The 27,979-nt window shown below is 43.4% G+C and overlaps 1 protein-coding gene across 1 annotated transcript; it reads left to right on the plus strand.

Moving 5' to 3' along the window:
* Positions 1 to 184: 184 nt before the first annotated feature.
* On the plus strand, positions 185 to 27,904 carry LOC136429443 (uncharacterized). The gene is made up of 56 exons (XM_066419274.1): positions 185 to 205; positions 899 to 947; positions 1,305 to 1,489; positions 1,920 to 2,066; positions 2,493 to 2,649; positions 3,340 to 3,500; positions 3,685 to 3,800; positions 4,247 to 4,371; positions 5,020 to 5,149; positions 5,429 to 5,550; positions 5,718 to 5,848; positions 6,194 to 6,329; positions 7,878 to 7,996; positions 8,302 to 8,429; positions 8,573 to 8,766; positions 9,210 to 9,387; positions 9,619 to 9,725; positions 9,949 to 10,045; positions 10,167 to 10,339; positions 10,716 to 10,867; positions 11,177 to 11,667; positions 12,071 to 12,240; positions 12,637 to 12,810; positions 13,121 to 13,380; positions 13,806 to 13,958; positions 14,392 to 14,497; positions 14,657 to 14,796; positions 14,994 to 15,131; positions 15,304 to 15,394; positions 15,546 to 15,628; positions 16,186 to 16,425; positions 16,617 to 17,103; positions 17,431 to 17,579; positions 17,871 to 18,101; positions 18,350 to 18,520; positions 18,648 to 18,808; positions 19,192 to 19,393; positions 19,700 to 19,775; positions 19,949 to 20,003; positions 20,237 to 20,396; positions 20,685 to 20,958; positions 21,340 to 21,500; positions 21,843 to 21,966; positions 22,406 to 22,506; positions 22,722 to 22,850; positions 23,155 to 23,305; positions 23,626 to 23,786; positions 24,096 to 24,197; positions 24,505 to 24,663; positions 25,045 to 25,161; positions 25,408 to 25,546; positions 25,868 to 26,024; positions 26,222 to 26,387; positions 26,847 to 27,016; positions 27,299 to 27,366; positions 27,795 to 27,904. The coding sequence occupies exons 1-56, from the start codon at positions 185 to 187 to the stop codon at positions 27,902 to 27,904; spliced, it is 8,655 nt and encodes a 2,884-aa protein (XP_066275371.1).
* The last annotated feature ends 75 nt before the right edge of the window (positions 27,905 to 27,979 follow it).

Raw genomic sequence — 27,979 nt, forward strand, 5'->3', positions numbered from 1 at the left:
TGGGATACCAAGATTGGTCTTCTATCACTGTCGCTGTGTAATGACGCCGAGTCACGACTGAACATTCATACTACAATTACGTCCGGTAATGCCACATTTCACGTCGTCCCAGTAAATAGGACGTGTGTCAGTATTTTACACGGGAGTGGACAAACAAGGCTGCAATGAGGAGTACCGAGCTGTGATGGCGATATTTTTGAAGAAGGTGAGGATGAGAGTAGTTAGCACTGTTAAGATCCTGTCAGAGACTGATACCTTCATATTTCTAATTTGGATATTCTATACTCCATGTTCGGCCTTACACACAAAAGTGTAGCTTTATTTATCTTCCATCAAGACAATTTTAGTGGACTTTTATCCTGGTGTTCGCACCACCCTAGAAGCAGTACTTCAGGCGCCGTGATTACTTTTTCAATGATGATGATCCACTGTGTTCTGCAGCTCAGGTAGTTAACAACCTCTGGCTGCATTCATTCTTTCTTCATTTCTTCCCACTGTGTCTTTTTTCCTGCAAGCTGCCGTAGTTCTCTGAGTTTCTTTGCAGTTTTTAGGTTTCCCATTCCCTTCTTTTTGTGGTCTGTTCTCAGGACACTTAGTAGGTTTGTGCAATGTCTTCCTTTCCTGGCCATACTTGAATATAATCTATATGATTCTCGATAGATGCCTGCTTTAGCGGAACATACATGATTTAGCGTTTTCAGCTGGTGGAATGTTTCTATTATTTCTGTTGGTAGACCTTGGTAATAAGCAAATACTAATAATTGAGTTTTGGAAGAGAATTAGTGTAAGATTTCTTTTACCATTTCGAGTTCGGGTCGGTTTCTCAATTCTTCCCTTCCATGGTGGCGGTTTTAGCTGTACTGTTGTGATTTCTTCCAAACTCTCTCAACCTTTACAGCTCACCATAGTCGTCCTCTTCATCAGCGGCTTCGGCAGTGATGCTGAAGGTAAGGAACACACGTTGACAACTGCACCTTACCGTAGCTAGGATCTTGATTTCATAATGTAGAGATATAAGATCACGTAGATTCGGGTCACGATGACCACACAAGACGAAGCCGTAGCAAAACGCCTGGGTCTGGTAACAATTCCCAACGATGCATTAAAGTCTAGGAGTACAAGTCGGTTAGGTCAGTACATTAAAGTCTAGGAGTCTGCTCTTTGCTGAGTATTGACATAGACTTCTGGACAGGGCGTCAAGCAACCGCCAGTAGAAACTCATCAAAACAGTTTCAAAACAGCTTCTACGTAGTGCTTATTTCATCAGTATGAATCTGTGTGAATGTTGTTCTCCGTGTGTACAGCCTTCCTATGTTACGCGCCGCTGGGCATGGCTGAAGGTCAGATCTCCGACTGTGAGATTACAGCGTCCAGTCGGTTCGACTATTTCCGCGCTCCCAGCCGAGCTCGGCTGAACGGAGGATGGGAGACTGGCGGGTACGCGGGGGCCTGGTGTGCCACAGCACAGGACAACGACCCGTGGATACAGGTAGAACATGTCCCCTTCATATCACAGAGCTAGATGGAAGTGTGAGCCCATGCCACGTCTGTGGTGTAGTAAGGAAGTATGTATAGGGCCAGTGAAATACATTGAACAAGACCTCACGTGACACACATACCAAATATCATCGTAATGCATCCAGAGGTTCTTGAGTTATGCTGACTACAAACATCCGGAAACACACACACACACACACACACACACACACACACACACACACACACACACACACACACACACGCACACAAACAAACACAAACACACACACACGCAGACAGACAGGCCAAAAACTATACCTCCACTACATGTCGGTAATGAATTACGGGCAAGTGTCCAGGTCAGTATGTATACAGTAGATGACATTTCTATAAACCCACCATCTCAGTTTCCCAGAGAAGAAGTGTTCTGTGTTCTTCAGGTGACGTTCTCGGGGAGAGAAGTGAACGTGACCGCGGTGGTCCTCCAGGGTCGACAGGACCAGGACCAGTGGGTGACGTCATTCAGGGTGCAATACAGCGCTGACTGCCAGACCTGGAACACTTACACCGATGCAGGAAGCAATGAGGTACGAATAACCGGTACGATATCGACAATATTCCCATCCGATGTAGCCATCATTCGAGTTTTTCTCAAGCTTTTCCCACCCTGAGCATTCCTATTTACGTCGGATCTACAGTCAAAACTGCCCCCAAAAGACTAACATTGGGAGTAATAGAATCTGATCTATGTGGCCAGGTGGTCACCTTAGGCAGGAATCTTAATGCTTGCATCAAAGGTGTAAAATATATATGGGACAACCATAAAGTGACCAGGGGGTCCTTACGTGGAGGCAGTCACTTGTACAGGTTTGACTGTACCTCACATCGTAATGTAGAAGTAAAGCATTTCCCCATTGCGGCATAGGACCGCGTACCGATGACGAATGCTATCATGCTGCTGTGGCGAAAGTTTGCACGCTCCACTTCTTGCTCCACTGCTTGTCCCTGTGCAGGTGCAGCCCGGCGTGTCCGACAGGAACACCGCGAAGGTGGTGACGCTGTCCTCCGCCGTCACGGCCAAGTGTGTCCGCATCAACCCCGCCGCCTGGGTGGGAGGTCCCGAGGCCTGCGCGTGCTTACGTTTCGAACTGCTCGGGTGTACGGTCAGAGGTGAGGTGATAGGGTCCATCAGACGATGTGGGCTGTTGAACTTGTACGGCAAACGAGTGCCTTACGTACTTAACATTTGTTCCTCTTGTTCATATCTGACTGAGTGTAAGTTATTTACATCAGTTCTTCGTCTTCTTCGACCTCAGACTGAAGACGAAGCATGTCTGCATGACGCCTTTTTTCGTTAGCTGAGTAGTGCAATTCGGCCGGCTTCGCCACGGCATGTGTATAGATAACAACATTATTTCCAGAAGACCACATTTAAGAGGACAGCCAAACCAAAACTTTTACATGCAGTTCTTTATAAGGCCTAAAATGAGCGCATCTTTGGGCTTCTTACTGTTTAAGGAGTATCTAACAACTGCGGATAGGTAAACTGAAGAATCTGGCTCTTGCTGCGATCCGTCCCTGCTGTTGACAACCCAGTTCCAACACAATGTGGTCAACATTTGTCTCACAATAACTACACTGCCCTAAAGAAAACAGGTTAGACGAAACAACGACGTGCAGGGTGAGGTTTTGTTTGTTTCATTGAGGCAAGTAAACTGTATTCGAGGCCCGGAAACAAGAAACCGAGTGCAATAGACATAGAGCTGATATGCAATCAGAGAAAAGCCCGACTCGTAGAGTCTGCTGGCAATGGAGACTACCTCAGTCGTGCATTTACAACACTATCCCTGTCTCCTACAGAGTTTGCTGAGGACGACTGTCCCCCCGGGTACACAGCACACGGTCCGTACTGTTACAAGGCCTTCACTGACGCAAAGACCTACGACGGCGCCAAGGCGGCCTGCGCCACGGACTCAAAGGGCGGCGAACTCATTATCATCCGGGACACCGCAACCCAGCAGGTACCGTGTAGTATTGGGTCCCAGACTTGACACACCCTGGGCTCTGGATAAGAATTTGTAGGTGGCAGTTTGTACTTGCCAATTCAAAGCACAATGCTGGCAATATACTTCTGCTACAGCCTTATTTTGCTCAAAAAAAACGGAAAACATGGAAGCTTGGACATTTGTTTCTTTTCTTGTATAGTTTGTGGAAAGTCTCCGACCTGACCCCACCCAGCCCTACTGGATCGGACTGGACGACATCACAACGGAGGGACGCTGGGTGTACTCAGACGGGCAGCCCCTCGGGACCATGAATAAGTACGATGTCCCTGGTTGTTCTAAATACATACGTCTCCCTGAATACATTTTCATTACTTCTTGTGCGTGACGATGAAAGAGGCAAATATCAAAAGGGTTTTGAAACCCCTTCTAGATTTATAAACCTTACTCCGAATGAAAAATGCAGATGACGTGTCGTTTCTTGTCTGCACGAAAATTCATGACGTCCGGAAATATATGCTTTGTTCCTAGCTATATTGTAATGTTTCCCCTATGTTTACTGATATGTTGGTTCATTTACCCTAGTACTTGTAAGTACTGATGTCTCAGTGCAACATCAAAAATGTGAGCCTATCAGAAAGTTTGTGCTACCCCACTACATCTGCTTAAAGACTCTTTCCCCCAAATTCATGAGATGACGTTAGTAGTAATATGATTATCACACCCGTCTGTTATTTCATTTCTGGCAATATCACCTGATCTAGATGGGGTTCAGGGGAACCGACTAGTGCGGACTGTGCTTACATGTCTCCGGCTGGGACCTGGGGTGCGACCTCTTGTGGACAAACTAAGCACTACATCTGTCAAGCAGATTCCCGCACATGCGCAAGTGAGTCGCCAGGGATTGTGACCAAGAAAACTCAAAACACAATTAACAAGTTTTGGCAACACGAGTCTTTGCTATGCGCCATAAAGCCGATCTATAAGTGCCATTAAACAGAATCGCTTCTCTGTCTTTGTTTGCTTCTTTCGCTTCTTTACTTTGCCGTAATATAGCTGGCTTGCGGGGCAGCCTAATAACTATCCAGGGGACGGGGACTGTGCTCGGCTCGAGGGATCCTGGTGGAATGACTTCGATTGTTCTGCTCTCAGTCCCTTTATCTGTGAGGTGGACCCTTATGCGAACACACGTAAGACTGCGCCTACGCCTAACGCTCACGCTAACGCTTGCACCTTAGGATGATTTGTGTTGATCTTTAAGCACCAAACTATGGTATGAAAGTTTCCTGGTACCTTTCATACAGATTCCAATCGACCTGCATTTAGTGTAACACCAAGTTACTAGTTACTTCATCAATATTTCATTTTTTTCTATTTCAAAATCAACATGTGCATTAATGTTACTCAAAGCTTTGAAGTAATTTGATGCATACGTAAAGGTATCTTTCTTTGGGTCAATCATAATGTGTATGTATGAATGTATGTGTAATGTATATACTTCCGGATCCCAGTTCACAGCGTATGGTTTCTGTTGTAGATACGTACCTTCAGCATTTCCTGCCGATCCCCGGGTACAGGAACACCGCCCCTGCCCAGACCCTGGCCCACACGCCGGGAGCCCCTCCCGAGGTCTGCGCCGAGGCGTGCATCTCAGCCGGAAGCTGCAGGTGGCATTAAACGTTTCGATCAATCAACCAGGGATGCGTGTCTACCAGACTTCGTGGCTTACCTTAGAAATAGTAGACGCAAACTGGACTCCTATGGCCGGTTATAACTCATATCGCATATAATTCAGTGTATTTGGCCGACTTCTACAATATTTCCAGCAACTGACTATATAAGGTGTCTGGTAAAGACAACAAGAGGGTGAGAAGTGTATGATATATCGATATTGATCGATCTTCTATGCTTGTTTTTCAAATAATGTTCAATCTTGTCACTGCCAGGTCCTTTGATGACAATGCGTCCTCGGGCCAGTGTCGGACGTCTTCGGAAAACCGCATCTCGAGTCCAGCCTCCATCGTTCAGGACGCCGGAAGTACACTGTACGAACTACGCTACAACAATGGTACGTCTAGTCGTATGTCCGAAGCTAAAAACAAAAGCTAAAAGGAATTTTGTTAACGTGAGTTGGTAGCAATTCTATTAGAAAATGGAGAACGATAAGCAGATCTGTGTGTCAGCAGTAGCAGACTTACCACACACGAGTTTTTTTTCCTGTCATGCCTGCTTCAGCCGGCTATCAAGGCTGTTACAAGGACCAAGAGTGGCCGGATAGAGACATTGTGTATAACACGACAGTCTCCACATTGAACGAATGTATCAGCCATTGCAGAGGAAAGTGTAAAAGCTTCGCTGCCATGCAGGTTAGTGTCGCAGTTTAGTAGTGTGGAGAACCCATTTTACTTACTAATAGTAGTTTGGAGAACCCATTTTACTTAGTTTCTCTTAACTCTTCTTGTTGAGACCACTTTTTGGTTAGCCTGCGTGTCATCCTAGTTAGACAACCGGGGCTCCCTTATTCTCCCCTCGTGAACTAGAGGAGAGTCTGGGAGCCCCGGCAAAATAACTAGGTTGACACTCACTCAGGCTACTTCTTTGTAGCAAACATAAACGTTTCAGCCCACACGCCGGTACACGGGCATGCCGCGTGTACCGAATGGATCCCCCTGATGTCACGGAAAGTTACGTACTTTCTCACTCGTTCCCAGGGCCGGGATTTGTGCTTCTGTTCCAACTACTACGGTCGTCACGGAGAGGCTAACGCGTGGGAGTGTAACATCGAGTGCAGGAACGAAACTCAGAGAAAATGTGGCGGTAACCTGAGGAGTTCTATCTACGCGGCAGGTATGATGTGATAAGTCGTTTGAGTAGGCAATCTTAAGATGGACTGCAATCTTTAAGATAGGGGCTGTACCTAAAGGGTGAATCTTAAAACAGACCGGTCACCGGTATATCATAATGTCCTGTCATAATTAGCTTCTGACCTCTGACCTCAACCAATCTTTTTCTTCAATTCTACCTGCTTTTACCTGTATGTAAATATGTAATTATGTGTGTATGTATGTATTTTGTGATGTACATGTAGTGTTTATGAGCCCTGGAAGATTAGCCCCCTAGAGGGGCTAAAGGGTATCTCAATAAACTCAAATATATCGTATAACAAGGAAATACATTTTTTGACGGTCTGTTGAGTAGGATTTACCCACATTGTCTATTTTGGAAAAAGACCCCGTCATCGGCTATAGTTATGGTAAACTCTAAACAACCCCTCAATCAATATATACAGAAACATGCAAACAAGGTATGATTTGTATTTGTATTCCTTAGAGACATTTTAAAAATGTATTTTTCCGTTTAAAGTTCGGCAATCTCTTTGCGCATGTTCACTTCAATCTGCAGAAAACGTTTCTTCTGATATTGAAGAATGATGCTTCAGGTGTAAATCACATTTAAAGGACTTATTCATGTCGACATCGTATCTCGAAATAACCCCTTGTCACGATCACAAAACGATAAATCACAAAAATAAACAATTTTGTGGTGAATCATATCTGACGTCATTGATTATTTTGCGAAGGTAGGTTTTCAAGATAAAGCGACAAAGACTGCCTTCTTTTTTTTCGATAAAGAATGCTGAAATAATAAGACTACAACATTTTGTAATACTTTTGTTAACCTTAATTAATCAATAGTTCACTCGATCAATTCTTTTTTTGTTGCGATATTTCTTTTGTTCAATCATTAAACCCCCTACATTACTTTGGTAAAACCCTCACTACGACTTTCTTGCTTACATTTGATCATGAAAAGTGGATAAACTGACACTTGATAAAAATGCACCATCACGGACATCCTGACTATGTCAGTGATAGATAATAAAGATTTTAGGTAATTGCCATCTTGAAATTGTTATTATTCTGCATCTTAAATCTGCCGCATATACAATTCAAAGTGACACGCTAATCGCCATATCGCATGGAAGAAGAGGGGCAATTACGATGTACGTTTCTGAACGGAAATGTGAGGAAAGTGCTTTTTGTTATTCGTATTGACGCCAAATTAGGCCGTAGCACGAAACTCCTTCAACCACACCCATTTCTGATCCTTAGTCCACAGCTCTGATGTTTAGCCCGTGGTTCTCGGATCAGTATCTGACTCTACCTTAACTAATAAAACAGGCAGCAAATGTGAGACACAAGTTAACTCAAGCATGGAACAAACATTACATGAAAATCTACGGAACGACACCGCGGTCTCGCCCAAACAGAAAGTAATGCAAAGAAAGAATAACACCAAAGGCGAGTTGTGCACTTGAAGTAGCTAGTTTCAGTAGTACAATAATTTCTTACGCTGTAATAGATATGCCAATACCACCCTCTCCCATACATACAGACCGCTGGACCCCTGCTATGATGCTGGAGAGCCTGGTCGGTTTTCAGTGTTTGTCCGTGAACGCGAGCGGCTCTACCTTCACCCCGGGGTACCGGTCCTGCGTCAGGGACGATATCAGGGTGAGGCTGCGTCATGCATGGGAATATGTCTTCGTCACACCCTTGGCGATTTGTTGACACGAACATGGTTTCGTCGGAAATGAAGATATTGGTCTATCATACTATAAGTACTACTGTAAATGCATTTAAGTTCGCGGTGGTTTCTGTTCGCGATTTTCGCGGTGACCTCTTGACCGCAAGTCAAAACTGCCTTAAACATTCCGTTTTATGCTCACCGCGAAATTAGATCACCGCGAACTTAAATGCATTTGCAGTATCATCCTGACCTACAAACTTTACCTGAATCCCTGTTCTTGTTTCTGTAGGTCCATTGGGACTGGAAGGGAGGCGTAGGACAGTTGCAAAATCGCTACACCGGACGGTGTCTGGCGAATTGTAACGGACAAGTGTGCATGAAGACCTGTACAACCTCCTACACTGCACTTCAAGCATGGTGGGTAGCGAATGAATTCTGACCGATTCTGTAGAGATCGGTGCATAATTTGTATAATCCTCATGTTTTATTAAAAAAAGGAGTTTAATCCTTGAAGCAAACGATACACTGATCGTCAGTGATTGTATTGTTTTTACCTCCAGGGTCTGTAGCGGCACGTGTATCGTCAGTAAGGCAGCCGCTATCGCAGGGCTGGCGGACCGGTACCTCACGCTGAACGGGGACGGCACCCTCAGACTGTCCGCCATGTGCTCCAACCCGGGGGACGTACAAGCGCGCTGGCGGGTCTTCGGGTCCCCCAACAAGCCAGCCTGTCAAGCGGACAAGTCTTCCCAAAGTATGGGCGTTTATACATCATTCAAAACAGACTTTCACCAAATCATGATGGTTGTCAAAATAAACACGAGTTGGTTTGTAAGCTTTATCGTCTCAAATGCCAATATCATACCTGGTCGATAGCAGAGTTTCACCCCATCTCCATTTGGAACTCTCAGATTGCCTTATGGTAGCCTGTGAATAGATGACGCCCCTAATACAAAGGCCAGTTATGTTGATTTCTCATCAACATTATGTCGGATCTTGCGATGAGTATTTGCCGCAGTTTTACAAGGCTTTGCTCATTTGCCGTGCTAAAGGAAATATCTTGACTTGAACAAATGTACTGTTCAGGAAAAAGTCAAACATTTCTTAAGAGATGCCCTCAGCTCACCTCATACGGGTATTGTTTGTATAGTCTAGTTTAAAATCACACAAGTAAGATGCATGCTGACTGTTTTATAGGTGACGCTGAGTCCAACTGTGGAAAGGTAGTGTGCGGCGTCGACTGGTACGAAGTGATGTGGCCCATGTACACGCCCGGTGTCGGTGACGACCCCCCTACCAGTTTTACATTGGTGGTCTTCCCAGCTAACTACGAGCTAAATCATTGGAGAATAGCCGAAGTCCCGCCAACAAATAAGTAAGTCGTTGCCCGGTAGTTCAATAGCTGACACGCAATGTATTGTGTCAGCTTGTTGGATGGAACGGGAATCAGTTCCGGTGCAAGAACTCTGTGTGTGAGAATGGGATGCGTCATTATTGTTAAGACGTTTGCTGTGTCATTATTTGTGCCGAATATATTATGTTCACTGTCGCTTTCTTTAAACAGGAAAAATCATTAATACAACCTGACCTCCAATTTCTGTCCTAGTTCTTACTTCATGGGCGGTCTCAGTCTGGGAGAGAAGTATCACGTCATCATCACCGCCAACCGACCCGGCAAAGTGGGGGCCGCCATCTTGAAAGACATTGAGCTCAGTAAGAAAATCGACATTTCTTTCAATCGTTGAGATATTGATCTGATATCTGATGTATATCGAGACGGAAAAATACACATAAATGTAGCATATTTTGTCCTGCAAAATTTTGCTCTCTAATGAAATAAGTTTTTCCCAGTTTTTTCAAGGTGGGCGGAAATTCTAGAAACGGAATCTGGTTGATTTCAAAACGTGTTTGCATTTGTGTTTCTTTGTTTCTGTAGAACCGGATCCGCCAGGAGACCCCCACGTCGTCAAGACCACATCCTCAAGCATCTGTGTCTTGTGGAACGACTCCACTGCAATCATGGAAGGTTACAGGTGGGGGCAGCAACAACCGAGATAACGATTTTGCAAATCCTGAGAAACCATCAAGCTTTCATCTTCCAATCTTTGATCAACGTATGCTAGTATATGTCAACATTTTCTTCTATTTTGACAGAGTGGATTATTTCCCGGTGGGCGGAAGTGCAGACACCATACGGACGGTGGACGTGCCGCCGACAACAACGGTGGTGGAGCTGACCGGGCTGCTGACGGGGCAGCAGTACAACGCCACGCTGGTCACCACAGGACTCTACTCAGTCAACAGTGTTCCCGAATCAGTGGCTGGAGGTAAATGTTCTTTCCCTGATTCTTTCATCCTCATAATCACCATTTTCACCATTATCACAATCTCTGTCCCTCTATTTCTCTCTCACATTTCCCTCCATCTGCATGTTAATGTTGTTTTCACCTACTTGTCTGTACCCTTTGGGAAAGTAAGTTATAAGCCCGTTTTGCTTCCATGCTTATAAACTGAAAGTAAGTAAATGTTGTTGGTAACGTCCTTTTCTCTAAATTCATCCTTCAGTGTTTCCTGTTTGGAGTTTCTTCTTAAACATTCCTGGTAATTGTAATAACTTTAAACACGAATCTAATGATACATCTACCGAGCACGACGGTAACACACGAATCCTTTTTGCCTTGTCATACGTCAATCATCTTGCAGAGACGCATACCTTAAAGGTGAAGATTTCGGGTGGAGACGGGAGAGCGTTGGGAAACAGGCGGCCTTATCTGATGGACGCAGAGTCGGAGACATATGACGCTAACGACCCGAACGTCACCAGCAATTACGTCTTCAAGTGGTACTGTAAAAAGGTCCGTACGGAATTAATAATGGATAGTGTAAGTGTAGTGATGTGTAGGCATAACGTATGAGATTTATGGCGCCTGGCAAAGAAAGAGAGATCATTTTCTAGGTTTCTTCAATTACATGCATGCGTACACATGGAGTTGACGGTCATGGTTGTAAGGCCGTTAGGTTAGGAACGTCTAATTACGTTCCAACTTTAAAAATTCAAATACCTTCGACTTTCCTTCCATGGAATACAATTCATTAAGTACTTAATTTGAAGAATGTTTTCATCTACTATATCATTCGTACTTATATGTGTATTTTGTTTACAGCTGGTATCAACAACAACAACACCACCACCTGCAACCCCAACAACTAATACGACGATGACGCCTACCCCTTCCACAGACGCGTCAGCGGCTAATTCTACCTCCGCTGCAACTTCATCTTCCTATTTCAACACGACAAGTGCGTTGTACTTCAATACCACCATGTACAATGCCACGACTCCTTCAATGTCAACGTCAACCCCAATGACGTCTAGGCATACGCAGAAGGTTGTAAACACCACGCCAGTTCGTTACCAAGACGGCATCGCCGTGGTACACAGCCACTGTGAAACAGGCAACTACGAACTGCTCTGGAAAGGAGATGCTAAGATCTACTTGGACACCTATGATCTGGAACCGAACACCACGTACGTCATCAAGGTGGCGGCCTCCAAGGAGCTGGTCCACCCCCGCGGGTACACGTACATCGGAGAGGAGTCCTTTGAGCAGAACGTCTTCATCGTGGAGGGAGATCCTCCCATGATGTCCATCAAGTAAGACCTATTTCTGATCCACAGAAACTGCTTTCACAATTATTCTCTAAAAAACTGTTCCACATGGTTCTAGTTTTGTGGCGTAGGGTGTATTCTTCTTTAGTATATCTATTATATGGTTTGAATGTCATCATAGAGTGTGTCATGCAGACAAATTTTTCTTAAATTGATGATTGGCACGCCCTTCAGACTTGAAGTACATTGTGCCAATGTCCTATTTACAGATTGTAGAAAATCAAGTATATAATGTCCTTGGGAAAACATACAATACTTCCTGTCAATCATTGTCAGCTAAACGCTTTGGGGGTATCAAATGAATCTACTCAAACTGAACGCAGTGGCTCTGTGAAATGTACTGCTTTTGTAGTACATTTTCATATCTAGGTATCTAATTTTCTTACAGTTGCATTCGGAACTGCAAGTGGGCTGTAGATGTGACCGAGTCTCTGGCGCTACGGGGGAACTGTACCTCCTGTGAGAAGAACTCTGAGCTGACGTACGGATGGCGCCTGTTCAGGGAGGTCAACAGCACCATCGAAGAGATACACGACTGGAACTCTCTCACCAGCACAGGTACAGCGGACACGGGTCGTGCGGGCGAAGAAAGTCGTTAGATTCCAGTGAACGTATAAAAAGTCCCATTCGGGCGGCGACCTAAGATTTAACAGATCGCTCAACGAACTTCATAGACAAAAAAACGAACTTTTTCGCGTGTTTTGTTGTCTTTTCAGTCATACTTTTACATTTCGCATGATATTCCAGTTATGAAATCAAGGGTGACACAAATCCAAGTTAGGTCGCACCGAGAGCGCAGCGCGATCACCGTCTAATGGAATGGCGGCCTTACTATCTAATGGAGTTCAAGAACAACATGTAGAAGAAAACAAGAGATATAGTTTGGGACGGAAAAAGTAGTGAACTTTTTTCTGTGATCCTGTAAGTAACGACATTTTGCATTTGTAACCGCAGGGAAAAAAACATCAAGTCTAGCGATCAAGGCGGACCAATGGGATGTCAGAGCAGTCTACCGCTTACGGCTGAATGGCTTTCCTCCGGATGGCCTTCCTCCCGGCTTCATCGAGATCAGATACCCCACCTCACCACCCCTCTACACACTGGACTGCGTCATGATCCCAGACAAAGGTAGGGGAAACGGCTCGTTTCATGTCTATATGAATCATAGCTTTAACGTTATAATTACTTGTGCATTTATGGTTCAAATTTTATAAAGACATCTCGGAGATGCAGGATGCACAGGAGGTCGTTAGCATGTGAGTTACACGTTACGCTTGTTCATGCTGTGGTGGAAAAAATGTGAACATGTAATAACAGGAAGAAAACTGATCCACACAATATTCCCTACATTCATCCGCGTCTGAAGAGTACCAATGACGTTATGTCTATCAGCTATCTGAATTTACATCGAACTGTACATTCTGTTCCCAAAATGCAGGAATGCTATACGAAACAAACTTCTCAGCCAGCTGTGAGCTGACCGGGTGGACTGGCGAGCTGGAGCCACGTCTGACGTATGACTTCACGTCGGAAGTGAACGCCCAGGTGACACACCTGGCGAGCGTGACTAGGATGTCCAAGTTTACCGTGCCGCTGGAACTCGTGGCTGGTGACCCTGCCAGCGCATGCGCTGTGCTCATCAACGTGCAGGGACATACTGGAGGTGTCCTAAGGGCAAATACTACTATCAGTCCTCAGGTATTGCAGCGTATTGGTAAACATTCTTATATCAATTAGTCTCCAGCAGAATCCCCAGGTTGCTGGAAATAGTATAACTTTGGGCATATATATTGAAATACGCCAGGGGAGCTAGCCGGCCAGAGTTACAGGAACCAACCTAGCTAATAGATAACAATTAGTGAACTTCAGAGAAGATGGCGACCCTTCACAGACTACCTGGCCCCTGTAACTCTGACCAGGCCAGGTAATTCCCCTGGCCTATCATTCAGTCTATTTGCACAATATTTCTACTATTTTCAGCAACCTAGTCGATACTATGTCCTTATAGTGAACAGAAGTAAACGTATATATATATATATATATTCAGCACCGTAGACAGAGACAATTCAGCTACATAAATGCCATGTTAATGAAGGTTTCAACATTTGTTGATTTTTTTCCAGGTTATCCCACCTGTTCAGACACATGCTGAAAACTGCAGACATGTGTTTGAGCGCATGTGTGAGATCCAGGAGCTGCTGCTAGCAGAAGAGTACAGATCCGCCCTGCTGGCTGTGGAGAGGCTCGTCACTTACTTCAACTTCCTACAGAGCCATGTAAGGGCGTCATTCTCTTGATTCATTGGGGGAAAATCATTGAGTGATAAACATTCCTTGGGGGATTATACCTTGATGTGACTGTAAAACATTATGTGAAGACGATGGTGAATAAAATCATTAAAAGCTGATATTCATTCAACAGAAGGATTATAAACATTACATAGCCAAGTCCATTCTCATCCACATTGAAAAAAACGTCGTTTGAAACAGCAAATTACCACTAATGTTTCGGAAAGTCAGTAGTTGGGTTCTTAGGTATTGCATTTCTTATCTTGCATTTGTCAGATGATGGCTGTCCACAATACTGAAGAAAAACAAAATACAAGTACCTGGTGCACCTAAATTGCCCACGCATTACATCAACAATAGATCACAGATCACCGTAGCAGGCATGGATACGCCTTGACATGACCCTGTTGTTTCTCTGTAGATCGGCACCGACTCCCGCGCAGCTTTGAACAGCTATGGCCTGACTGCAGCCGTGAACCAGATTCTCGCATCCACAGACATCACTGACATCAACAGCACCTGCATAGGTACATATCCTTTTTTTCTATCCCAGTGCAGTCCTCACTCCACGTGATTACTTGCCTTTTTACCAGTACTATAACCTTTGCCAGCAAACGTCAACTCTACGTGCTTCGTCTGAAACGTATCATAATGTCTGACAACTAGTATTCTACTGTCTTGTGCAGGAGATGGCAGTTCAGATACCCCATGGGGAGCGGCGATCACCTTTCCTGACAACTGGCTGAACATCACAACAGTTGACGGCGTCATATCCGCTCTTTCTGTGCCCATCACTGCCACAGGTAGTAATGGAAAACTGGAAGAGGTACCCTAACCTGTTCTGTAACTTATCGTACCCGGTGTGGATGCTGTGTGTAAACATGTCCTTTTTTGCTCCGCTTGATTACGTTCAGTGTACACTAGCCACGACAAGTTCTAACAGATATAAATGAACACAAGGTTTGGCCACCAAATAGTCATTTCAGATGACCAAGAAAATAGAAACTTTCATTTTCCCTTCAGTTCTACGAGTATGCAAGATCTGCCACCGCCAAGATGGTGATGGTGGCGCAAAACAGCATGAGAGGACCTACACTTTTGAAAAGAGCTGCAGATTCGATCAAAGCACTCATTGATGGCAAGGTGTCACTGGATGCGCAGGTATGCCAATGAACTTGTAATATGAAATGACAAGTTGATGCATTCTCTATCAAACAAAACTGCAAGCTTTCAGCTTAGCTGAGTAAAAACGTTTTCGTCTGGTCAGGATGTTAGTCCATTCTTTGGTTTAATGCTGAAATCGAGCCAATACATGTCATTGTCCCCAAAACAGAAACAAGCGGTAACATCGGCAGAGGCAATGGCAGGTGAACTGCTGAGTCTTGGCAGTAATGACTATAAACAGAACATGGCGGCCGTTGGAGGTAAGCTTATGCCATCAGAAATAAAGATGTGATCATTTTGTGTGGCCATCTAAGCACATTTTCTAATCATTGCGTCATTAATTTTGCATCTCCTGATCATGAGAAACGTTTTCCCATACACAATGCGATTTTTGGTTTCCGTGTCTCTCAGGTCTTCAGCAGGGTTTGAACTCACTGATGGGGTCAGCAAGGTCAACCCCCAGCGACGATCAGACAGAAGAGCAGGCGGAGCATGTGAGTAAATCTTATTCATTAATCCCAGGACGGCTCTCATGCAGCCATTCAGGATATGCCATGAACGGGTCTAGAAGTATAGTTGGGCTGTGCGGACGTAGAAAAAAGTAAAAGGACAAACAATGAACAGAACCAACATGCACAAGAGTGTCTAGAAAACGATATGGACATCCTGAAAGATGTTGACCTTTCCGACACTTTCTGTGTTTTCCCCAACAAATGTGTATCTTTGAACATGTTAGAATAGCCTTTACCTACTGTAACATACAATTGTTAGAGATTTTGGTGTGAATATCGTGATTGATTGACAAAGTGTTTCCAAATCAAAATGTTTCCAATAACAAAACTAGCAGAAACCGCTGCCTGAGAGCCAGACTCATCCTGAGGTTTGAAGCACAAAGAGGAAAGATTTTGAAACTACTAATGGATCAACATAGCCTGTCAATGTACTGCAACTGTGGATTCATTGTGGATTCATTGCAGTGTAGGGCTAACGGAACAGGCAGGCACGGAATCTAATGTATTTATGATCATACGCTTTCTCTTTTGTCCTCCAGGCTAAAAAGGCAACGAATGCCGTAACCTCGGCAACCACAACCTTGGGGACAGTGGTCCTGAATCACCGTCTGCCCGGAGAGCCTTCGGTTGGTTTCCAGTACGACAACTTTGGAGTGGCCTTTCAGAAACGGTACTCGGAGAGTGTGGGCTCGGAAGGCTTTGCAGCCTCGGAAGGCTCCGTCTCTCTCCCGAAGAGCGAGGATTCCATGAAGTCTTCAGATGAAGCGCTTAACACAAAGGTTAGTTATGTTGATTGTTCAGCGACAATTCGCATGTTCAATGTCAGATCTTGCATTGAGCGTTTTCTTTACAAGGCTTTTCTCTTTTTCCTTTTCTTTTTTGACTTGAACAAATAACTGGTCAGAAACTTGAGTCACACATTTCTGGGAAGATACCTTCACCTCACCTGGATATGTTTTGTCTATTATAGTTCATGAATTTCAACGAAAACCCATTCGACTGGGACAACACGTCTAAGATTGTAACGAAGGTGGTGTCCTTGGACCTTACCTCAGAAACTGGGGGAGCATTTAAGGTAAAGGACACAGCGAACGACATCTCCATATTTGTCGGGAACGACGCAGAACCTCCCGAGCCACGTCTCGTCACCAGGAACATCTCGGAACCAGGAAAGTCTGAGATGCTCTACCACGAGATCACCGTTCCGTACAACTCATGCGCCATATTCACGGCGTTCGTTCCTTTCAACAGAACAGTGCCTTTCCAAGCTTACGTCAAGTACGGCCAGGTACCCACAGAGGACGACTACAACTTCACCGCTACGATTCCACCGGGTTTAAACTTTTCCGATTGCCACCTTGGCCTTGAGTACAGACGTGAAGACTGGAAAAATTATATTGTCTCCTTTCAAGACATCGCAAAGAATGGCACTTACTACTTGGGCCTTAAGGAAATAAGTGAGTATGCAACATGTAATCAAAAACTCTTCACATACCTATCATACATGTACGAACACTATCCGCCAGTGTTAGATGCTAGCTACATGAAAAGTTACTAAAGATCGGGTATCTATTTGTTGCCTGAAAGGTCTTTTATGAGTTTTGCAGGCTTTGAAGTCACAAAACTGTATTTCACTTATTTTTTGGTGCTTTCTTTTGCTTTATTCTTTCTTGCTTCAACCATTCCAAAATGTCATCAACTAGACAAACGTCCGATCGAGTTAGTCCAAAATCATACGATGATCACAAGGCCGTTCCCTTTAGTATCTATATTCTCCCTTACAGACCAGACCGATGTTTGTGGTCCGGGCTATGTGTACGGGGCTGACCTGGAGGAGAACACCACCACCGTCAGCTACGACTTCCTGACCATCACGCCCACCTGTCGGTACTGGGACGCCGGGGAGGAGAAGTGGGATTCTCAAGGCTGTAGGGTACGAGAAAATGGATGAACGATTTTTCTTTTGAAAACAAATTCTCATTTTTTTTTTCAATTCTGGCGTGTTTCGTCTTTACTTTGGACCTGGGAACTTCATCGTTTTCATCTTCCAGTCAGCCTTTCATAATACCGGTCAAATTTGACAGTAAAATTTTGATTTGATTGAACCACTTCCCAGGTAGAAACACCTGGGGGAAACGACATGTTCATTGTAAGTGAAGTCATTAGCGTTTGATGAGATTGTGCAAGAAATGTCCATGTCAACTCATACGTGGATGTTTTGTAGGTGGGTCCGTTGACTACAATGACGAAAACCCACTGCCTGTGTAACCACCTGACGGCGTTTGCCGGGGAGATTCTGGTGGCTCCAAACACCATCGACTTCTCCACGGTGTTCGCGAAGTTCGCTAACCTGGGAGACAACGCCGCAGTCTTCGCCACCGTTCTCACCATGTACGCCATCTACTTCATCGTGGTGTATTGGGCAAGACGAGCGGACAAGAAAGATGTCGTTAAGGTAAACGAGTGCGTGAATTCAATTTGTGAATTCATGTGTATTCAATTCAGTCAACACATCAACAACGCATTATGGATGACGAATATAGTAGGAACAGGTTATATTTTCTTGATGTTGCATAGTTGCAACCCTTCGTTTCACCTCGGGCCTCTTTGCTTCATGTTCTAACATCTCTATATGGAATGCTAGTATCATGTCTTCATATTGACCTCCTGTTCACAAGAAATATTGTGACTTTTGTCTCCTAGTGGAGCTGTGCCCCGCTCCTGGACAACAGGCCCGGGCACAGATATTGGTACAAGATCACGGTGTACACTGGAGTGTGGAACGGCGCTGCAACCAAGTCTCGAGTCGGTATCAACATTGTTGGAGAGACTGGGAAGACGGGACCAAGGGTTCTTGAAGACGGAAAGCGCCAGGTACGTTTTTCTTGTTCAAGGAACCATCTCACATTTTGTTGTGTCTTGAATGTTTGTACTTCTTGTAAGCGCCAGAAGGTACCTAACAGAGATTTAACGCCTCTCACTCCTTGCGTGTGCTTACTAGTTATTTACACGTGGAAGCATCTGCCATATGGCCATGGCAACAGAAGAGAGCCTGGGCCCACTGGTCAACATCCGTCTGTGGCACGACAACTCCGGGAAGGGTGAACATGGCAGCTGGTTCTGCGACAGGGTCGTCATCCAGGACCTGGAAACGAACGAACGGTCAGGACAATAGCAAGTCAGCTAATTTTCAACATTTGCATTTTGGATAAGCGTTGTGTCTGTACTGTTTGATGATGTATTTTAACTCACATACCTGTTTTAATTACCGAGTTGCCCATACGTTTCACGCTGGTTGTAGAAAAAAATTTCTTATTTGTGACCCGTGTTGACGTTGATTCGGCCTGTTTGTACCCTATGCCAGCAACAAGGAACAAGGACTTTGTTGATGATAAGAAATAACGCTTGCGTTATATTTCTTACTTCACAATTTTAGCTAACTGCAGAACTCTACTAATTGTTTGATATTGCTAACATGTGATGATGATGATATTTTTCCTCCACAATCGTTTTATCCATCTGAAATTCTATATTTTTATAAACAGGTGGTTTTTCATCTGCCAGCGTTGGCTGGGAGTGGAGCATGAGGACGGCCGTGTGGACCGAGTCCTGCCGGTGGCCAGTAAGGACGAGGTGGTCAGCTTCTCCAACCTGTTCCAGGACAAAACCCGGCAGGACATCACGGACGGACACATCTGGTTCTCGGTGGTGTCCCGTCCCACACGGAGTCACTTCACTCGTGTGCAGGTGAGACACAAATATTTCTCCTAGATTATTTAGACTTTTAGAGTGAACAAAAATGAGCTTGAAGAATCCAGTTGATGTTCTTATCAATGACACTGTGACAACAGTTTGAGTTTAGTTTTGTCTGTGATAAGAGAACAACACCTACTCTGACAGAATCCAGACTTTTCCTACTTAAAGTTAAAGGAGCTTAACTGTTGCTGATATCAGATATGCAGCTTGCTAACTGAGATTTCAGCATATCACATCATATCTTACAATCTTTCCTTGACAAATTTGCACCTGTCTTTCCCCATGTGTGTAAAACAGCGTGCGTCCTGCTGCCTGTCTCTGATCTTCTGCACCATGATCGCTTCTGCTATGTTTTACCAGAAGTCTGAAGGAGGTACATTTTGCTTTAAAAACCATAAAGATTGATAAATGAGCGTTTGTGATATCAATCGGTAAATCATTCACGCCTTTGAATTTGTTAATTGCTGGTTTGAAGGGAATCAAATACCTTCGAGATCCTGTTGTTGCTATGCATTTCTAGAATGATGGGATTTCTTTTCTCACCAGGTAATACGATAAAGTTAGGACCATTTGTTTTCTCCGTGACATCATTTATGGTCAGGTGGGTTTTGTTTTAATGGACTGTCTTGTGCGTTTTCATTATATATTTTGCATTGCATTGACTGTATGTTGTTTCTGAATCGAATATGAGACATTAAAATATTTTTTGTTTAAATGTGGTGTTCATATTTATGATATCTATGTATGTATGTTTTTCTGCTTTCTGTTCACTCAGCATTGCCATGACTAGCAGTCAAAGATATGTTTCTATGTTTCCGTCTTTATCTCTCTCAGCATTCAGAGCACATTTATCGTGTTTCCTGTGAACCTGGCAGTCGTGCTGTTCTTCAAGAAGAGTCGCCCCCTGCCGGAAGGGGAGAAGGAGTGCGCCTGCTGCATGAAGTGCTGCTGCTGCAAGAAACAGAATAAGGTGGAAGAAAAGTACACCACAGAGGTATGTAATGGAGAGAATGATGCCTTGGGAATAACTGCCTTGGGAAAATAAGTACTGGGTCTTTTCGAATCTATATAATGTGCGTACTGCTGTTCAAGATGTCGGTCAAGCTGTGGCTGGTGTACAGTTATGAGCGATCGTTAACATATGCGTCCTACATTGCACATAACAAACATATTTCTTATATAGGCCAGATTTCTACGACGTTGATTTTAAGTTATTGAAGAACGATTTAGTATTAGATAATCGCTGAAAACGAACATAATATTTTTGTCCTGTTGTTCAAAGGATGAAGAGGTAGGCTTGGAGACGGTGTCGTCTAACGTTCCCAAAGACGATGATGAGTCGCGAGCTGAGGAAAGTGAGCTGACGACAGTGCCTTTAGCAACAGAGGAAAAGGACATAGAGAGTGGCAGTGAGTCAAATGACATGGACAACAGTAAGAAGGAAGAAGAACAAGAACAAGAGAAGGAAGAGAAGGAAGAGAAGGAAGAAGAGAATGAAGAGAATAAGAAAGAAGAGAAGAAAGAGAAAAAGGACGAGTTCATTTTTCCGCATTGGTGTAAATATACGTTTATTTTGTTTGTACCATATTCAAGGCAAAAACGACCAAATTAGATAAGACTGTAGGACTCTCTGAATCAGGATGACTGCTAAATCATGTTATTTGACATATACTAGATATATCTAATAAAACGATTTAAAAAAACACTGCAGAATCTCATATTCTACGTCAGCAGTGAGTATCTTCCTTTGTTCTGTCAAGGCGATGTACCTGGGGTCTTGGAGGAAAATTTTCTCCTTTTTTTCTATCACGGATAGAAGTCCCATCTGATGGTTCAGACCATAGGGCAAGCTAGACATTAGACTAACTATGATTTCAAGGAAGGTAGTATATCGAAGATTCTACATGAACTCATGATATTAACTATCACCATCTTAGGTGTGTATTTCGGCTGGATTCTAACGGTGGGGTCTGCTCTGGGCTGCGGATTCTTCATCATCCTATACTCCATGGAATGGGGTCCGGAGAAATCGAACGAGTGGCTGGGCACCATCCTCATGTCCATGTTCCAGTCCATCCTCGTTGTACAGCCTATCAAGGTAAGCAAACTTAAGATAACATTTACTGCCTTTATAGAGATGCGCAGTTATGGATGAAACACACAAAAATATGTTGGATATTATCTGGCACAGGGGACAACTTTAACCAACATTCTATATTTCTTTACACATCCAGTTTGTTAGCTTTAATTTCCATTTCCCTGTAAGCTGTCATTTGATCGGTCAACAATATGAGCAACAAATTCCCTAAACCGCCATGTGCCTCTTGGGTACACCACTCTTCATCAAATATCGCACCATGGTCTTACTTCATGGATAATCTAGCAATGCAGGTGAATCATGATTTCTATATTTACAATTCGTTTTTCATTTGTTATCCAGGTGATCCTGTTGGCTGCTCTCCTCTCCTACATCTTCCGTAACAAGGCTGACGTGGATCAGGTGGGAGACACGGACACGAAAGTCAAGCCTGACGAGGAACTGCTCTGCGCTCCACCTGGCATGGGTAAGTAAAGAAATCTACTCCATATGAACTTTGGGTGAATGAGGGGTTGTCTTAGATCTATCAAGAACAGGCACTGTGTCATCAGAAGTAATTCAAACTTATATACCAATCATTTGTGTGCAGGTTGAATCAAGGTCGACTAAGTTCATAATCAAAGCACAAATTATAGTGTTGGTAACATTAACTTCAGTAAGTCAGCATTTGTAGAAAACGAAGCGACAGCCTTAGGATTACGTCAAAGCCTTTAGAATATATTCCAAATTTGATCTCTGTCTATAAGATAGTCGCACAAAATTAAGTAATAATTAGCCAATAACTGTTGGTGACATAAGGTATCCTCATTGGTGGAGGATACAAAATAAGAAATTCAAGATCACGTGGCCATTTATACACCAGATATGTGCCTGTAATATTTATCATATAAACCTGTATCCACCAGTTGAACCGCCAACCATCCAGGAGCCGACTAATGACTCCAGCAATGAGAAGTTCCTTGAGGAGGCGAGAGAACTCCGGAGGAAGGAGATCAAGGCAAAGGAAGTGAGTACTGAGGAGACTTAAAGTATTTGTCACATTCTCAACAACAACTTAACTGATAACAATGTGTCTAACAATGTGCCATACAACAACTGGTAACAATGTGCCGTGCTGAATTTTCATGCCCTTTATAATAGAATGAGAAGCTGTTTTCTCAAATAACTGCAATTGTTATTTCATCATAGGTTCATATATTGTATTCCTATCTTGAACTCCAGGTGATGAAGGAGGTGTTCATACACTACCTGTTCGTCTCCAGTGTGTTCTTCCTGAGCTATGGCGATAGAGATCCAACGGGTTTTTATGTGCAGGATAACCTGCATGGAATGTTTAGCGGATTTGAGAAGGTATGTGACAAAAAACACGTTTCCTGTTGCATGACGGTGACCGTTTTGTTCTAGACAATCAGCAAATATACTTATGGCCACTCATTTTCCCAACCTCTGCCATCTTGAGTATCCTTCTCAATAAGATAATCTGATAGCTACACAAGTACTCTTTACAACTTATCATGCGTTTGTGATCATTCACTCAGTGATATTTCTGAAGTCTACTTTTTAATGGCAAGTTACTGTTTTTTTCTAAATGATAACTAACAAACAGGCTTTTAGCTGATCTCGTTATATCAATGTTATCATTAACATGTCATAGGTCAAAAACCACAAAACGATGTTCAAGTGGCTGGAGGGAGACTTTGTGAACCACCTTGTTGGTGGGAAGCTTGGCAGCAAAGGTTATCTGTCCGACAACTACAGCTTCCGCCTCGGCTCTGCCCGTCTGCACCAAGTCAGATACGAACCAAGTATGAGTTTCCACTTTTAATTTAGTGTAATCATAGTTGTTGATGTCAATGTATTTTTTTGCTGTTGAACGTTGCAGAATACCTGCGTGCAGAAAGGTAAATACATTTTTGAGTGAGAAAACTATTAGGACTATGGCGACGATATTCAGACGGCCACGAGGAAAGGAATCTCCTTCCACTTCTCATCACCTTTCCATGTACTAGACTGCTCTCAAGCCCCCTCCCCCCCCCCCCATCCTTTCAATTTCAAACACCTTCCTGGCTGTACATGTCGGTCTGAAATCAAATAACCTCCACTATTTGATGGTGTCCCTCCACAGCCACCTGTATGACCCCCCGGGTTCCGTACTCACCCTGTAAGAAGGACTACTCCGTGCTGGACCAGCAGGAGACATCTTACGAGCCCGGCTGGAAACGGATGAATGCAACCAAGGCAAAGGACCTCATCGAAGCTAAACAGTACACGCCGTGGATGTTCCAGGTACAACCATAGATCGGCGGACTTTTCCTATGCCTGAAGTATGGCAAACATTGAGAAAACTCATTTGACCAAACTCGACCCCTGCACCTTCATGTGTCTGCAGCTTTATGGTTTTGTTTGTATTTCATGTCAAGGAAACTTTTTAACAGTTAATATTTTTTGACGATAGGGTATGTCTTGAAACTCGAGCACACTTGTACACGGGTTGTTCTCTTCAACTAAATCATTTTCAAATCATTTATACGACAAACGTTTCCCGTTGACGAGTGGTGCAGGTATTTACAGTATTGAATCATTCCGTTACAACAGGAAACGGGTGACCTATTCCCCTACTCTGGAGAAACTACAACCTACAGCAGCGATGGGTATTTTCTGCACATCGGCAAAAGCAAGAATGAGACTGAATCTGCGGTATGTATATCAGACTTGCACAGCACGTTCGCCTTTACGTTTTCTATGTTTGATACCCTAAAACATGGAAGACATTATGCCACGCAAAGTAACAGTTACTCAAGCAACTGGATAGATTTTGGGAACCAAAATCTATCCAGTTGCTTGAGTAACTATTACTTTGCGTATCTTATCACCTGGATGCCTAACCTTCATCACCGTGGAAGAGATCATGCTATTTGCAATTAATACATTTGAGGATGTGAATAATGGAATAACATCAGCAACTTATAAGTACATCCACATGATAAGTGAACTTGTCTATCAGATCAAGGACCTGAAGACGCACCTCTGGCTGGATGACTTCACCAAGGCCGTGATCATTGACATCGCTGTGTACAACGTCAATGTCAACCTATTTTCTGTCATCACCTTTCTGGCTGAGTACCTTGTAGGCGGGGTCGTCTCAGCCAAGGTCACCATCAAGGTGAATGATATACTAGTGATCAGTTTACTGTTGACTTTGCTTGCCTCTAACATTTACCGTACCTCTACTTTATACCATCTGAAATACGTTTACGAACGACCCAATTACAACAGAACTATACAATCATTGGAATTGCATGGATAAGAAAAAAATGGCCTGGCCTTTTTTTCTGAAGACAGACAAGCTTTTAAAGGTTGCATTTTTGACAAGATTTTAACTGTATCTTAATTTCAGGAATGTTTTTTATAAGATATTGTCGAAGTAGAAGAAAATCCAGGATCGTAGAATGTATATTTTCAATATTTCCATTCAACTTTTTATAAACGGCACTTTCAGTGGTGTGACTAGGTCTAGGTTGAGACACTATTGTTTGCTTTCCAGGTTATCCGTCTGTACTCGTTTGTTGGTGATTTCGGAAACACACAGATCGCGATGCAAGTGATCTTCGTGGTTCTCTTTGTTTACTACTTGCAAAGAGAGATCAAACTGATCATTAAGGTAAACCGTCCATTGTCCACGATGTGTTGCTTTTTTTTAGACTTACTTAATTTACTTTATTGTGTAATCCAATAATAGAATCAAATACATTCTAACGTTTTATTTTTCAAAATGTTGGAATAGGCAAAATGGAAAATAGTATGCCATCAGTTTTTGTTGTTGCGAGCAATACAGTGTCTAAAACATCATCACTCATCACTCCGTTTCACACCCGTAATGACAAATATCAAATCTGTTGTTGACCAGGAGAAGAAAGCTCACTTCCGGTCCATGTGGAACTGGGTGGACTTCCTACAGTCCCTGCTGTGCATCAGCGTCATCGCCATGTTCGCCATGCGCGAGGGGCTGCGGATGTATACCATGAGCAAATTCCAGAAGAACCCAGGTAACGTTACCAGGGCAATGTTCCATTACCGCATCCCAGAATGACACAAAGATGCTTTCATGAAAGTTGTGGTGCTTTCAAGGGCATAGCTATTTAACATTGTTGCAAAGCAAAAATGTCCAAAGTGGTAATAGCATACTTAAATGCTTAGTGAAGTTGTCAATGTAAAAACAGATGAACTTTATTGCACTACTACTGTAGCTGGTACAAAGTATGGCAACAGCAGTTAACACAGAACAAGACATAAGTATGGAATAAAACTATTCACTACAACAAAATGACTATCTTAGGTTTTACATGTTTTATAATACCTTCTTCTAGGCCGGTATATCAGCTTCCGTGGAATGGCTTTGTACAGTGATGTGTTTATCGGACTGATCGGTGCCCTCGTGTTCGTGGCAACCTTGAAGCTCCTCCACCTTCTGCGCTTCAACAAGCGGGTGGCCATGCTATCTGCTGTCATCAACCATGCCGCAAAGTAAAATCATATTCATAGTAAACGATGTAGTTTAGTTATCAGTGTTATCATGTAGCATCGCATGCTTTAGATTTTATGAAGCTTTGATCAACTGAGAGAGAGATTTGTAAACCCACCTGACATCCAATCTAATTTGTTCACGGTCCTATATTCACTAACTCACGAATACGCAGAACCAATCGCTGCTCTTGTTGCAGGGACCTGGGGCTCTTCTCCATCATCCTGATGACGGTGCTGAGTAACTTCACCTTGGTGGGGATGATCGTGTTTGGCACCCAGATCAAGGAGTTCTCCGGCTTCATCGCTAGTCTGGAGAGGCTCATCGCCATGTTATTGGGGGATCTGGACTTTGCCTCCATGTCGGTAAGCCAATATTGTGATTTATGGTCATCAGCATTATTCACAGAGTACTTGAAGCTTTCCGCACCTTAACTGATGGAATAAAAAAAGAAAAGAAAGCCACGAAAAAATAAATCGTGGGGTTAGACCAGACAACTTCAGTTTCTTTCTAGCATAAATATCAGCTAAAGCCCCTGTCACACTTGTGCGTATATGTAAGTCCGCATGAGTTGCGTATTAACATGTTTTTAGTTTAGGTTCAGTTTGCAGCCGAATAAGTGATTTCTTAGGTTCGATCAGTAGGCTGTACAACGGTGGGTCAAAATATAAAACAACTTTATCCCCGCAAACTTAACTTAAATTTTAAAAAACGTTAATGCGCAACTCACGCGCACTTGAATATACGCACAAGTGTGACAGGGCCCTAAGTATATGAGGATCATGAGAATCCTTACACAGCCCATTTTGTATTTCTCTCCACAGGCAGCCAGTCCGTTCCTCGGACCCCTGTTCTTCTTCGGGTTCATCCTCCTCCTGGTGTTCCTGCTGCTGAACATGTTCGTGTCCATCATCGACTCCGGGTTCGGCGAGGTCAACGGTGACGAGAGCAAGATGGACGCTGATCATGAGATCGTGGACTTCATGTGGTTCAAGTCAGTACATTTCTGATGTTTGAATCTGTGTAGATTAAAGTATGCAAACCTATCTAGAGTACTGTAGAACAGTCAAGCTAAATTTGTGTTCATACGGATAATGAATAATGATCATATAACATTGTATCTAACGGTATACATGTTGCTAAACTTGCAAGCAACAGAGTCACACAGATATGCCACGCTTGTTTACCTCTGTCACAAACAAAAATCTACACTTTTTTAAAGTTAAATCGGTTTAGATTTTTTTCATATCACAACCATTGTTGTCATTTTTTGCAGACTAAAACAAGCTCTCGGCATTGGGATGAGCCGTGTTGACCAGGATGATGACAATAAGGCACTTGAAGGTAAATCTGCATTGCATTCCCTTGGCGTAAAAGCTTAAAGATGGTTTGTATATATTACATATATGTGTGCCCGGTTACAAAAAGGCATACTGTACCTTTCTTTTCTAAGACAGCTAGACAACTATAAAATGTTCAATACACCAAATTACCAATGACATCAGGCATAAAAGTGGAGGAACCAGCACTTACTCAAGAAAGGACAATGATCATAAAGCTGCACATTTTCACTCAAATGCTTGTTAAGAAGGCAACTGAGGATGTGTGAAAAGAACACTGCAACAAAGATATCCAGATTTTTAAAAACTCCTGTACAATTCTTAAACATATGGTACTATACAAGTAGGTAAAAACCAGAAAGATATACTGCACGGCTGTCATGGGTCAGTCCATTACTATAGTTGTTCTCACCCGGCCATGTTTCCCTACAGACCCACCCCTGCCTGAAGGGGAGGTGGAGGAGAAGTTAAACCTGCTCCAACAGCGAGTGGACAAGATGGCCGAGAAACTCTCCAACATGGACAACGGCGAGGAACAGTGACTCACAGTTTTGACATAAGAAGGATATTTGATAGAACATATATTTATTAGGTCTTAAACTGAAGACGACACCATT

This window comes from Branchiostoma lanceolatum, chromosome 3, assembly GCF_035083965.1.
Source record: "Branchiostoma lanceolatum isolate klBraLanc5 chromosome 3, klBraLanc5.hap2, whole genome shotgun sequence".
In the NCBI taxonomy this organism is placed as follows: domain Eukaryota; kingdom Metazoa; phylum Chordata; class Leptocardii; order Amphioxiformes; family Branchiostomatidae; genus Branchiostoma; species Branchiostoma lanceolatum.

Coding starts and splice junctions, on each gene's coding strand:
- LOC136429443 (XM_066419274.1), top strand. CDS start 185: ATGGCGATATTTTTGAAGAAG. Junction 12,811..13,120: donor CGTCATGATCCCAGACAAAG/GTAGGGGAAACG, acceptor CCCAAAATGCAG/GAATGCTATACGAAACAAAC. Junction 16,426..16,616: donor ATGAAGCGCTTAACACAAAG/GTTAGTTATGTT, acceptor TGTCTATTATAG/TTCATGAATTTCAACGAAAA.